Source organism: Protomyctophum bolini, assembly GCF_963924005.1.
Source record: "Protomyctophum bolini genome assembly, chromosome: 11".
Classification (NCBI taxonomy): domain Eukaryota; kingdom Metazoa; phylum Chordata; class Actinopteri; order Myctophiformes; family Myctophidae; genus Protomyctophum; species Protomyctophum bolini.
In genome coordinates, this window is record NC_137872.1 from 15,893,208 (window position 1) to 15,908,089 (window position 14,882).

Sequence of the window (14,882 nt, forward strand, 5' to 3'; positions counted from 1 at the left end):
TTCATTGAGACGTTATGGACTCGACGTTTATCTTACACTCACATGTTAACGTGTGTGTGTGTGTGTGTGTGTGTGTGTCTGTGTGTTCTCCATGCCTTTGTCCTTCCATATCGCTTTATGTCCATGTGTTGGTGCGTAATTCATATCAGTGCTGTTCACCGAAGACACCTTGGGGATGTACGTGGGCCTGCAGGCGTACCTGTCTAACCCTGTCTGTCTGTCTCTCTCCAGGTGGTGTCCATGGGTATGTACGTGGGCCCGCAGGCGTACCTGCGCAGCAGCTGGAACGTTCTGGACGGCTTCCTGGTGTTCGTGTCGCTGATCGACATCGTGGTGTCCATGGCGGGCGGAGCCAAGATCCTGGGAGTGCTCCGAGTGCTGAGGCTGCTCAGAACACTGCGCCCCCTCAGGTACGTGCTGAGGCTGCTCAGAACACTGCGCCCCCTCAGGTACGTGCTGAGGCTGCTCAGAACACTGCGCCCCCTCAGGTACGGAGCATTTATCTATTTTTACACAACAGTGAGTGCATCGTGAGGATATCGTAAGTGTCGTCTTGTTATGCCGCTGTTCCGGGTGTCCTAGATTAACTCACAAGGTTGCAGAAGAGCACCCACACCCTCTATCGTAAACAGTGGAAACACCAAATGATGTACAGTAGTATACGTCAATGGCGGTCTGTGCGTTGGATTGAAAGGACATACTGTAGTAGCCGATAGTCTGATCGGAACTGCGAACACTTTCAAATCATTGCTATGGAGAGTTTTGCTGTGTCAGTGTTTTCAAGGGAAGCTGTGTCAGAGAAAAGCATGGCCATGTTGTAAAATCACCTTGTGTCGCACTGCGAGCTTATATATTCAAACATTTCATACAAATCTTGAAAGTGTGTGTGTTTTTTTAACACAAATCTTCAGTTCTGGCACAAAACCTTTTCATTGACATTTATGAATCACACACAGGGTGATCAGCAGGGCTCCAGGCCTGAAGCTGGTGGTGGAGACCCTCATCACCTCTCTGAAACCCATAGGAAACATTGTGCTCATCTGCTGTGCTTTCTTCATCATCTTCGGCATCCTGGGGGTGCAGGTACAGTAGTAGGAACCCTGCAGAATGTACAGTACTCTCTCTCTCTCTCTCTCTCTCTCTCACTCTCACTCTCACTCTCACTCTCTCTCACTCTCACTCTCACTCTCACTCTATCCTGTCATCTAATTTCATTACATTACCTTGGTGGGGTGTATACTGTAAATAGCCTCTTTGGCTGATTTCAACTAACAACATGAAATTGTGTCCTGTTGTCCTGTTGTTGTTTTGCTTGTATTCCTGCTGACAGCTTTTCAAAGGCAAATTCTTCTACTGCAATGGCCTGGACGTGAAGAACGTCACCAACAAGTCTGACTGCCTGCTATCCAACCACAAGTGGGTCCACCACAAGTACAACTTTGACAATCTGGGACAGGTCAGTGATGACTCAGGGAGCCTTAAATGATTTTTTCCCCCTATTTTTTGAGGGGCGCTAGCCCTCCTGTTTGTTTTTAGTTCAATGTTTGTTTTAAAAACAGCATTGACAATGAAGGGAAAGTTTAAGTCATAGGCTATTGTCCCTCATTACGTCATATTGACTCTTTATTGTTAATGGCATTTAATGTTTGTGTTGGCACTGTTTGTTTTACATAACCGTTACATCACCTAATCAACATGAGTTAGACTTTAATATATTGGCGCCCCTCACTTCCCACAGGTGTGATCTGCATATGCTGCATTACTATGTGGGTGTATTCAGTGTGTGCAAGACCCACATGTCATTCGCTGATGTGGAAGTCAGCTGACCAAATGGGGCGGGCTACTTAAAGGCCCGCTGACACGCCCCTCGGGAGCTAAGAACTGCTATCAAACAATGCTATCATGATTCTGACGTCAGAGTGGCGAGGGGCTTTCCCCAACGACTTCTATGCGGGCTCGCCGGGCTTGGTGGCCGTGGTAGCATAGCAACTTATGCTACTATTTTGGTGTCACATTTAGCTTGAATACTGGGTGAAAGTCTCATTCAAAAAATTAATTTTTCGCAACATTGTTCAGGTGAACTGTGTGTTTATGCTTGTTCATTGTAATAATCAATATCGCTATGATTATTTTATTTATCGCCGCGTCGCTCCGCATGACAACATACAGTCTAGCCCGTCTCAGATGCAGGCTGCACACACACGGACGGACGGACGGACGGACGGACGTATAGTCTCTGGTCAGGTCCCCGCATTGAACTGGGCATGTGTGTACGCACACACACACACACACACACAACTTTTAGCCGTGGCTATAGTGCATGACAGCGGGGAAGAGAGCCCGAGGCAGATTCCGTGCCATTGCATGTGTGTGTACATGTGTGTGTGTGTGTGTGTGTACACACATGCCCAGTCCCCCGTAGAGGCTCATGATCTCGTCCGCAAGACTATGCCTCGGCATAGCGATATTTATTATTACAATGAATACAAACATAAACACACTATAGTTCACTTGAACAATGTTGTGGTAACTAACTACGGTATTACAGAGTGAGAGCGAGGGTGTACATGTACATGCGGCTGAGAGGGGAAAAGAACAGTAGTCGCGCTGCTCTCACAGCAGCCAGACAACAGCAGACGTCCGTAGTCGCGACTGTCGCGCTGCGGGGCTGAGAGGTCTCAGAGCGGGCAGACAGGGGTGTTGGCGACCGGGGGAACATGGGACTCGACTCCAAAATTTGCGCTTGTGCTGCAGTTCCCCTAAAAAAACCCACGCCAACCTCAATTGCATTCAAACTAAGCATTTCTGGCGAAAAAATATATTTTTTCAATTACATTTATAGCCAATATGACGCTAAATGTACCATCAAAAACGCTAGCCTGACCTATAGCCACTTGTTGCTAGCGCCGTAGCCCCGTTTCAAACGGTTTCAAACTGTTTTCAGTCAGACCACGTGATGTGCTGTACCACCCATATTAATTTCGGGGCGTGTCAGCGGACCTTTAAGCTCACTAGACTGCATGCTTCTTCCTGCCTTCCTTCTGCTTATGGTTCCTGGTTGTTGTTATTTATGTTCCCCATGGGAATATTTATTCTACAATAAATATTGTTTAAATCTATTTGTGAGTTATCTGACTGAACTTACATTTACATGACAGAAGGTATATTAATCTCAAATTTGTGCGTACATGTTATAGGGACGGTATTATTGAGAATTATATATAGGCTTAAAATCAGCAAACATAGTCTTTAACGGCTGCACATACAGAATTATATAATATGAATAATAGTGAGTTGTTCTCCCTCTCTGTACCCAGGCTCTCATGTCACTGTTTGTGCTGGCCTCTAAGGACGGTTGGGTCAACATCATGTACCATGGGCTGGACGCTGTAGCGGTGGACCAACAGGTAACACATTAAATACAAGTTTTACCATAACATTTATGCTACATCTGAATTCATTATAGACTCATATTTAAATGGCGAGTTCATCTAAAGTGGCAGACACATACTGTACGCATATATGAATATTGTATGGGTAGCAATGTCACAGGTAAATGTAAATGTCACAGGTGCAGGTGCTAGAGTGTAACGCAAAAGGGCACATATGACATACTGTACTGTAAAGAATGATTATAGGATAAGGATAGGGACTGTATTCATATGTGGGAAAAGAAGATAAATGCATCTAGGAACATTATGTGTAGACGGCGACAGCACACTTCCCTACATATAGGCCTACTGGGCTCTTAACAGCGCCACCTGGTGGTCACCAGTTTAGGCTTTGAGTGCCAATTCTCCCATTATACAGAAAGAAAGAATTTGTAATTCTATTATTGTTTATTGTTTATTGAATGGATCCCCATTAGCTGACGCCGTGGCGACAGCTAATCTTCCTGGGGTCCATATAAAATACATACAAAAAATACATACGGTAATTACAAATACATTCAACGAAGTTAAATACATGAAAATACATAATTACAATTTATTCTATAAAATTAAATGCAACATAATGAGAATAACATTATGGTCATATGGTCAGCTGTAGCAAGTGTTCCTTTAAAGCATATTTGAAAGATAATTTATGTTGTGTTATGTTAATGTGAGGTGGTAACATGTTCCAAGATCATATTGATCGATACATAACTGTTTGTTTAAGGAGGTTCGTTTTTGGAGCAGGGAGTGATAAATGACCGAGGCTTGCAATTCTGGTGTTATGATTATGTCTGTCACTTGATTTTAATAACTGTTTGAAAAAGTAATTCAGTGTTTGATTAGAAATTGTGTTTCTAACAAACATGAGGACACTGCAATGGAGTTTGTTTTTGACAGATAACCAGGACAGGCGTTTATGCATATATTCAATATTTGTGCGAGTAGAACAATGTGCCAGTCTAGCAGCTCGGTTCTGAACAAGTTGTAGTTTGTTCAGGTCTGCTTGAGTCGCCGCTGATCATAAAACAGGACAATAATAAAGGTGACAAAACACCAATGACTGCATCACTTGACCCATGACTGAGGATATCAAGTATGTGGAGCACTTCCTGACCATGGCTATACCTCTACCCATCTTAGTTACAATGCCATCAATATGGTCCGACCATGATAATTCACTGTCCAGTAGAACTCCAAGCAGTTTAGTTTTATTAACCTGTTCTATTGGTATACCTGTCATTGATAGGTGCAGCTGAGGGTCACCAATAAGCATATGCCTGGTGCCAAAAACAATACTTTTTGTTTTGGCAACATTCAGTGCTAGTTTGTTATTTTTCACCCAGTTAGATACCCTCTCAAGATTCAGATTTAAATTACTCACTAACTCATTCAATGAAGGGGCAGTACTATACAGAGTTGTGTCATCAGCATACATTACCATATGGGTGTTCATGCATGTAATGTGCATGTCATCACCTGTACACCAGATTAGAGGAATTTTCTAAATATGGATAATATGGATTTTTTAATTCCCAAGGGATCACGTCTTGTCGTCCGTGGCATCCGGTACATAATTGGCAATTTGACATCTTGACGTTTATGGCTCTTAAACTGTTTTAATTGGTACAGTTATGACTTTGTGTGTCCAGACAGCAATTAAATGTTAAAATTCATCATGTAGACATATAGACACTGGCTGTGCCGCTTAGCCTACCCCATATATCCGTTTCTATTTGTTTTCCCTGTACATTGCTTCCACTGAAGCAGCTGTTCTGGTGAATAGACTGCAGAGTCTGGCTGCTTTGTGCGGAGCCCCACCGACAGCTATAGTAGTATAGTATAGTAGATAGTGCGATGTCACTGGTTCCATTCCGCTTCATGGAGACCTGTGTTGCATGTCTCTCCCTCCTCTTTTTTGTCCTTCCTTTGTCTCTGATATAAACATGCATACTGTATGTAGCCTATATCACTCGCCTATAGGGTGTATCTTTCTACAGTATCTGTTGTTCTGCTTATTGTTTCACAGCCGGTGACCAACAACGACCCGTGGATGCTGCTGTACTTCATCTCCTTCCTGCTCATCGTGAGCTTCTTCGTGCTCAACATGTTTGTGGGCGTGGTGGTGGAGAACTTCCACAAGTGCCGTCAGAACCAGGAGGTGGAGGAGGCCAAGCGGCGCGAGGAGAAGCGCCAGCGGCGCATGGAGAAGAAGAGAAGGAGTAAGAGCACACACGCATGCATGCATGCATGTGCAAACGCACGCACGCACATATTGTTACTGTCAGGCAGAAACCTAACCTTGTATCTCCGATTTAATCTTTTAATGTTTTTTTCTTTTGCCAAATGAATGCCATGCGTTGCCGTGTGTCACGCAAAACTAGCGGGGAAAAAAGCTGCTCTATAAGCTCACAACACGTCGCAATGCAACACTTTCGGCCAGAGTGACAGTGTCCTCGAACTGCACTCTAGCTCTGAAATGGTGGTCGAACTGAGGTGTTCTGACGGAGGGGATCCCGATGGGTCTCCCCACAGTCAGGAGGTTGGTCACCACCAACGCCAGCCTCTCCGGTTGGGACGCCACCCACGACGGGAGGATGCTGTGTGGGATGCCGCATTACGCTCCTCCCACATCGACTACTTGGAACTACTGGCAGTGTTCCTGGCACTCCGAGAATTCGAACAATTCCTCAGAGGTCACCACGTCCTGGTTCGTTTCCGAAAACACCACGACGGTTTGTTACATCAACAGGCAGGGGGGACTCCGGTCCTCTCGCCTGTGTTCTCTGTTATACGTGTTCCCCCCGTTGGAACTGATTCCGCATGTCCTAGCCAGGGTGCGGGATCAGGGATCAGAGCTGCTACTAGTAGCTCCAGCCTGGGGATCTTGGAGACAGGACATAGTCCCTCTCCTGTTCAAAGAACCAGGGCAGCTCCCTCTGTGGAGGGACCTGCTGACCCAGGCCGGAGGAGAGATCTTTCACCCACGTCCTCAGGACCTAGATCTCTGGGTTTGGCCCGTGAAGGGGCGTTCGCTAGAAGCGACTGGCCTGCCTCCGAATGTCGTAGAAACGACCCTTGGTGCCAGGGCTGCCTCCACCAGACGACGCTATAACACTGCCTGGCATGTGTTTGAGCGTTGGTGCTCGGACAGACAGGAAGAGGTCTTCCCTTTTCAGGCGTCTGTGAGACACATTCTGATTTTCCTACAGGAGTTCCTAGGCAGGGGTCTTGGCCTCTCCTCAGTCAAGATCAACCTGGCGGCCATAGCGACCTATCAGGTTGGTATGAACAACAGACCAATCAGTGAACACCTGCTGGTCCGTCAATTCATGAAAGGAGTTACACGCCTCAGGCCGGTCGCCAGGTCTCTGGTCCCCTCGTGGGACCTGACAATAGTCCTGGACTCCTTAATGAGAGACCCCTTCGAGCACTGGAAATGGTGGACCTGAAGTTCCTCTCTCTGAAGACCGCTCTGCTCGTTGCCCTGACAACGGCGAAGCGGGCTGGTGACATGCACGCGCTCTCAGTAAGCAGCAGCTGCTTGAGATTCAGTGGTAATGACACCAGGGTCACGCTCAGGCCGAACCTTTCGTTTCTACCTAAGACTTTTCCCGCGGGCTGCTCGCCCGTGGATCTCGCGGCCTTCCATCCTCCTCCCTTCTCTTCGGTGGAGGATAGGAGACTACATTGTCTCTGTCCGGTGAGAGCCTTGAAAGTTTACAGGTCAAGAACTGCCCCCTTCAGGCTGGGTGAGCAGCTCATTGTGGCCTGGGGTTCCCAATGGAAGGGTAAACCCATTTCGAAAGTAAGACTCTCGCAGTGGATTGTGGAGGCTATACGTTTAGCCTATACCTCGTGTGGTACTGAGCCCCCAGAGGGCCTACGTGCACACTCTACAAGAGGTTTGTCTGCATCCTGGGCCCTGGCCAGGGGTGTCCCTATTCAGGATGTCTGCGCTGCGGCGGGTTGTCTTCTGACCGGCGGGGCTGGAACAGCAGAGCTGTCGGCCCTTGGTCAGGGACATTTTCACGAGGTCAAGTGGTCCCTTCTGGCCCCTGACCGTTAGGGATGGATGACCATCGTGTTTCTTGACCAGCGGGGCTGGAACAGCAGAGCTGTCGGCCCTGGGTCAAGGGCATCCTCATAAGGTCAAGAGGTCCCTTTCTGGCCCCTGACCGTTATGGGTGGATGACTATCGTGTTTTTTGACCGGCAGGGCTGGAACAGCAGAGCTGTCGGCCCTGGGTCAAGGACATCTTTTATAAAGGATGTCTCTTTTGGGTGAACGCGCAGGGTTGGCTTCTTGGGCCTCCTTTGCGTTTGGTCTCTCTCCAATGGAGATGATCCTAGGGTCGAATATTTTTCTATCAGCCGAAGGCGATCATACGGGAGCGTTATGTTCCCCATATGACTCTCTCCGAGAGGTACTTAAGATAACTTCGGGTTACTTTAGTAACCTCAGTTATATAAGTGACTCGAGAGAGAGAGTCATTAAGTCGCCCTTCTGTCTTCTTTAAGACGTCAGAAAGCAGGTTGATAGGAATGACGTTGCTCAGGGCGGACCTTAGGTTATATACCCAGTGGGTGGGGACATAACCACGCCATGAGCGACAGTTCACGATCCAATGGAATTGTTCCGTGAGTGTATGTTAGGCTGTGTGCCTGCGCCATCTAGTGGCTTGGACCCCATATGACTCTCTCTCTCGAGTCACTTATATAACTGAGGTTACTAAAGTAACCCGAAGTTACTGTCAGGCAGAAACCTAACCTTGTATCTCCGATTTAATCTTTTAATGTTTTTTTCTTTTGCCAAATGAATGCCATGCGTTGCCGTGTGTCACGCAAAACTAGCGGGGAAAAAAGCTGCTCTATAAGCTCACAACACGTCGCAATGCAACACGTTTTGACCTTGTAGATCGGCTTTTTAATTGAACCATTGAGCTTGTGATTAAATAATAACTACATTGTTAACCACACACAGGTTCTCTTTTCCATTACCTGAATTGTAAACTGGTTTGGACAAGGTTTCCACCCGACAGCAACATAGACACACGCACGCACACACACGCACGCACGCACACACTGTGCACACTGTGCACACACACGTACACATTTCATGCAGTTGCTGTCATGTACTTTTTGATTTTGAGCTTGCCTTGTTAAAAAGAGCCAATCTTTTGGCAAACGACTAATAATTTCTTATAATTGGAGGGGAAGTGGAGTGGGAAGGTCAAGGAGGGCAGTGGCGGAGCTGATTATGGAGATCAGAGAACAGAACAGGTGCAAAGAATGAGGGAGAGAAATGACAGGCATTAACTTTAATCTGTCTGTCCTTGTCTGGATACAATTTCATTCCTGAATTTGCCCCCGGGGATCAATAACGCTTTATCTTATTTCATTCCGACAGGATCAAACAGAGTTTATTCAAAAAGAGAGTTTTTTTTCCCTCGAAAATATGATTCATAATCGAACAAGACTCCCGTATATTAAAAGCTGCAATACGAACTTATTTGATTGAATAACATAATTTAAACTAATGTATGATGGCGTTTGTTATACAATATGACTAACTCATCTGCAGTGGATGGAAGTAGTCTCTTTGGCATTGAGAATTGTTGACCCTAGTGCCGGATAGGATACCTACTAGTTGACAAGTAGCCCTGCCTAACAGCTCTTACACACAAGTATCTCCCCTGGCCAAGCCGGGATTCCATCGGATGAGCGGTTGAAATTTGGTCTCCTGGATTTGAATCTCAGGTAGGCCATGCAACTTTCCTATCGTTGCTCTTGGGCAGAAACCTCTTAGCTACATAACGTATTTTTTTTCCCTTTTCTTTTTAATTAATGTCCTACTTGATCATACTACAGTGTCAAGCTCAAAAGTATTAACCTTGTCAATCTGCTACTTTTGATATTTTGAATAGTCCTTCTGTTCAGCACTGTACATATGTGTCATTAGTTAGTTTCAAATAAAAGTACAGAATGACAAGAATGACTTGTCAGATGGCAAAGGTGAAACAAAAACAGGTTTCCAAAAAGTGAGGCGAACAGAGACAGAGACAGATGAGGAGACAGAGACAGATGGGGAGACAGACAACTCATGTAAGTGGCAGTCATAGGGAAACAGACCAGAGCAGAGCACAGTAGTGAGTATAGACAGACCAGACAACGAATGGGCATGCAGGCAGAGCGACAAACCAAAGAACGTAACCTAACACAGGCAGTTGTGAAACTAATGAAGACACAAATGGACAGGAGAGGACAAGCAGACAGATAGGCTTTTGCTTGATTGATTGATTGATTGATTTATTAACAGTTTGCAGAATTAGGTCGCATTCTCACCTAATACTTCGGTAGACTCGAATGCGTATGGGCGGAGAAATGGGATTCTTGCATATTTAATTGGCTACGGTTTGCCTTCACACTGTCATGATCCGCAGCAATTGGAAACGCAGCAGGGGGGACCTTTATCCATGTGTTCCATTCATAAACTAGCCTACACAGTGAAATGATAAATCTATGGTGATAAAATTATACTCATAACGTGCATATGTGTCTTGCCGTCTGGGACTGCCCCCCCCCCCCCCTCTCTCGCTCTCTCACTATAAGCACGCAGCCACGCACTGTTCTTTTGGGCATGGAGGCACAGCGCTGAGCGCACTGATATAACAGACAGCAGCGCAAAATGTTTACAAGTTTATCGAGATGAAAGTTCCTACTCCCCACTAGTCCCCACACAGTGACAGCACTCCATGTTTACGGCACGCACAGACAGACAGAATATTCTATTATTACACTGCACTGCAGTGTTTGTGTTTTCTTAAGCAATTGATTAATGTACTCGTCCTCATTTCGATCAGGGCTTCAGTCTCCACTCTCCTCATTCGACCACGTCTATCCACGGTAACGGGACATCTTTGCGCTGCGTAAAATATGCCTTCTCCGTCTCCAACTGTGTTCAGCTCCTCACCCGCCACATTGTTTGCTTCATTTCCTTTATTTGCTGCGGATTGCATTCACACCTGCACCGAATCGTAGTCAAGCGCGATTGGAAGCGAAGCGAAACCCCCGTTTTTGCTCGGAGTAAAATGCGGTTCTTTGCTGCGCATTAGGATTCGAAAGAGCCTTAATTCACACCTGCCAAACGAAGCGCACTTTCTGAAAATGCGCAGCAGGATTCGTTTTAATCGCAGCAAAGCTCTCTGGTGAGAATGCGACCTTACAGTACATTTCAAGTACAACTCAATACAAAACTAAAGAGTCAAAGACTGAAACTAACATGCAGACAGGGACATTCAATGAGACACAGAGACCAAGAGCAACACATGTAAATAGTCCATTTGGCCTGGGGCTCTCCTCCACTCACCTTGGTAACGGTGTATATAGCATAAGTTGCCATATAAAGTTAATCCTCAAACTGTTTTTTCAAGGGCAGGCAATGAAACATCTGCCGTGGCAAAATGGCCTCCAAGGCTTGCTCAAACGGTGCATAATCAAAGAGAAAACATAACCTTCCTGCTGGGTTTGATGTGGTTGGATTATTCTGTCGGGTGCAAGCATGAAAATGCAGGCAATGTTCAAAGTGGAAAACCAAGTTTTCCACCTTGACAGAGCGCTGCGGGAGCACAGGAAACACAAACTACTGAAGAACTTGCAGGCAGGTTCAGCAGATTGCATACAAACAGGTTTACTTGCTATTCACAGGCTAACACAGGCTGGCAAAAACAGGGCAACAGAAACACACTAGAATATTATTTCAAAATAGAGGTACAGAATGACAAATCATGACAAGATGCCAATTCGGCAGAAAATAACATGCACATCTAGAGGTAGAGTGTGCAGCACAGTTACACCTTTGTTTTTCTGCTAGATTGGTGAGCATTTTCTTCTGCCTACAAATGCTACTTTACACCAATAACCATAGAAGGAAAGGGACTATATATCCTGCTCCCTGTGGGAGGGGAAATCGAAGCTTTTGAAGCTTCACCCAGCTGTTAGGACTCGGAGTTAAGTGGTCAGGGACACCTAAACAAGTAGACTGGTCAAGCCGAGGGTCGAACTGCCGATGGTGGGATTCCCAGAGGCCTCTTTCTCTAGTATCTCTACCCACTCAGCTACGGCCGTCAGAAGCTGAATGACCTGCCAGCTCTGCATTCGTGGCCTTTAAACACCAACACACATCACCATCAAAGCTGCACTGTGTGTCTAGTCGGATGGCCTCTCTGGTGGGAAATATTTTTTTCTTATTATGTGCAATATTTATACTGTACAATACAGAAGAAAGAACAAAGCACTGGAGCAACTCGAACAAATGTAAGCCTTTCTATTCAAGTACAGACGATGGCAGAATTGTGATGTGAGTGGTGCACCTTCCTCAGGATGGAGATGTACCACCACTGCTGGAAAGTTACTAAGTACATGCAAGTACTGTAGTTTTTCTTTTCTTTTTTACTTTACTGGAGTATTTCCAGTTTCAGTACTTTTACTTCTACTCCACTTGTAACAGAGTATTTCGGAACTGCAGTATTGGTACTTTTAATTAAGTACAAAATGTGAATACTTTTTCCACCACTGTGTACCACTGACATTGAAAAACATCATCTTTTGTACTTTTGAAATGACCATTAATTGTCAAACTAATAATTCTGATTCTGAACTATTTAACCCATTTTGGGCGGGAACCCCTTTTGGTGTTTTAAGTAGTTTTTTGTCAAAAATTGCACATGGGCAAGTATGACAGATAATTCTTTTTTTTTTTTTTTTACATTTTCATTTCATTTCATTTTCTTTATAGTACACAAGTATTTTCAACAATTGACATATATTTCCCCCCCCCCCACATCCCCCTGGCAGCACAAATACAAACAAAATCTTATCACGAAATTATTTGACAATAATAAATACTAAACAAAAATAAAGAAATAATGACAAAATGAAAAATAAAACGAAAATCGAAAATGAAACACATTACATACAGTTAAACAAACAGATTCACAATGTCCATCACAGTTTCTCCCCCCCCCCCCCCCAGCTGACTACTCAGTTGTATGACAGATAATTTAAATATTTAAAAAGAAAAAAAGTCCAGCAGGCTTCTTGACTATGTGTTTTCTGATCCCTGTCACCACCCTGGCACCCTGTCACCCTATCACCCTGCCAGACGCCCAGAAGCTGCCCTACTTCGCCAACTACGGCAGCGTGCGCCTGATGATCCACACGCTGTGTACCAACCACTACCTGGACCTCACCATCACCTTCATCATCTGCATCAACGTCATCACCATGTCCCTGGAGCACTACGACCAGCCCCGGGTAAGCTCTCAGAATAATAATAATTCAGTCAGATGAACTCACTAATAGATTGAACAAATATTTATTATAGAATGAGAATAGGTATAAATACCCCGCCCAATTGGTCAGCTGATGGTACTGCAGCATATTTACCTCTCGAGTAATACCTGACTGAACAAACTCCGCCAGCTACGTATCATTTATCTTGCTCCATGTACACACAACAACTAATGAGACACAGAGGTACTGTATAGCTCCCGGATCGAAATGTATAGTTCTATATCATGGTCCTTGATAGAACAAGTATAAATGTATAGTTCTATGATCATGGTCCTTGATAGAACAAGTATAAATGTATAGTTCTATGATCATGGTCCTTGATAGAACAAGTATAAATGTATAGTTCTATGATCATGGTCCTTGATAGAACAAGCCCTTATGTGATGTATTCCCATGCTTTTGTTCTTGCCTAATGTAAGTCGCTCTGGATTAAGAGCGTCTGCTAAATGCCTAAATTGTAAATTGTAAAATTGTAAGCCCATCTTCCCGTCTCACTTAAAAATGCAACCACTGATGTGTTCGTAAATGATGACTACCTTACAATAATAAAATCGTGTTCATGTATATGGACCGTATGACAAACATATAGCTTCACATCCTATGCATTGCAAGGGATGGCCAGGCAACTAAGTTACAAAATACACTGATGGGTCCTATTATTATTTGTAATTTGTAATGCAGTAACAGTAAGTTGAGCTTGAACTCAGAGAACAAATGCATAAATTAGATTGTTTTTGTATCACAGATACTGTATAATAAAGCCTTGCTGAAGCACTAAGATCAGTCACTTTAATTAGTTTGTTCAAGAGAACCATAATACTATAATACATCATTCTACAAATAATGGTAGTATTTCCAAATCCTCTCTCTCTCTCTCTCTCTCTCTCTCTCTCTCTCTCTCTCTCTCTAGTCCCTTGATCTCGCCCTGAAGTACTGTAACTATTTCTTCACCTCATGTTTTGTACTGGAGTCTATTCTCAAGCTCATCGCCTTTGGCTTCAGACGCTTCTTCAAAGAAAGGTACGGTGTGTCCCTGTCTCTGCCTCTCTGTCTCTTTCAGCCTCCCAGTTACTTTTTATATCGTCCCAGAATACTGTGTTTATTAGAAAATACATTATAGGGACATAAAACAAAACCTTTCCTATGGTGACATGAAAAACATTGGCAGGTGAAGTGCAGGGCACACATGCACCTTCGCTGTAAACATCAGCATTCTGTCTCTGATGGTGTCAGTCTCGTCTTCTGCTTTGCTGTTATTCTTTAGTTTTTGTTTGTTTGTTTTCTGAAACCCTTCACATTGTTACCTACTGTGGGTGTAGCTGAGTGACTAGGCTGTTGGTGAATCATAAGGTCGCCGGTTTGGTTGCTCCTCGGCTCTCCCACCAATCTGTGTCGAAATGTCCCTGGGCAAGACAATTTACCCCTTATAACTGCTCCTCAGGCGCTGTATTAATTTAATTCATTATTCATTCCTAATTGTTAGAGTGGGTAAATGCAGACACCAAGTTCGATTACGCATAGGCGCAATGTACTTCTGTGAGTGTGGCACTGGTGCCCCAGAGGCAGAAACAAAGGAGAATGGGTTCCCAGTATGTCTCCTTTGGGACCACTGGTTCTTCCTCCTTAAATTTCTCCTTTTGAATTTCTTGGTCTTTTGCTTTTCCTTGTTGTCATGTTCCCTTTGGCTTCAAGGAAGCGGCCTCTCCCATGCTCTCCATCTTCCTCTCTTCTTCGAGGAAGGTCTCCTTTTTTATTTTTTATTTCTGATTGCTGCCATTTTATCATACTCAAACCCTTGTATATCTGTTTGTCCGACTGGCCCTATTATAACTAACCCTATAGCTGACCCTAACCTCACACTAACCTCACGCTGGGAATTATGGGATGTCAGGATTATGAGCGGACCCCTGACCCCTGACAGAGTGGCTGTGAGACAAAAAAAACATTTTTTTCTACTAATGACACCCTGTTATAGAACGGTTATAATGGATAATGTGCCCCTCATAATTGATTGACCCTACTAGGTTAACGTTGTTCCGGATTGAATTAACCTTGATTAACACTTCATCTAACAAATCATCTTTTTTTAATTTAG

General features: G+C 44.5%; 1 protein-coding gene across 1 annotated transcript in view; it reads left to right on the top strand.

Annotated features, from left to right (window-relative positions):
• The window catches only part of LOC308323308 (voltage-dependent T-type calcium channel subunit alpha-1I-like), a gene marked incomplete at its 3' end in the record, with an annotated part of 202,182 nt that overhangs the window by 148,195 nt on the left and 39,105 nt on the right, over positions 1–14,882 (top strand). The window contains exons 23-29 of the mRNA XM_080775029.1: positions 232–410; positions 957–1,083; positions 1,331–1,456; positions 3,318–3,407; positions 5,464–5,656; positions 12,597–12,748; positions 13,698–13,807. Of these exons, the coding sequence (XP_080631155.1) occupies positions 232–410; positions 957–1,083; positions 1,331–1,456; positions 3,318–3,407; positions 5,464–5,656; positions 12,597–12,748; positions 13,698–13,807 (977 nt within the window). The remainder of the gene's footprint in view (positions 1–231; positions 411–956; positions 1,084–1,330; positions 1,457–3,317; positions 3,408–5,463; positions 5,657–12,596; positions 12,749–13,697; positions 13,808–14,882) is intronic.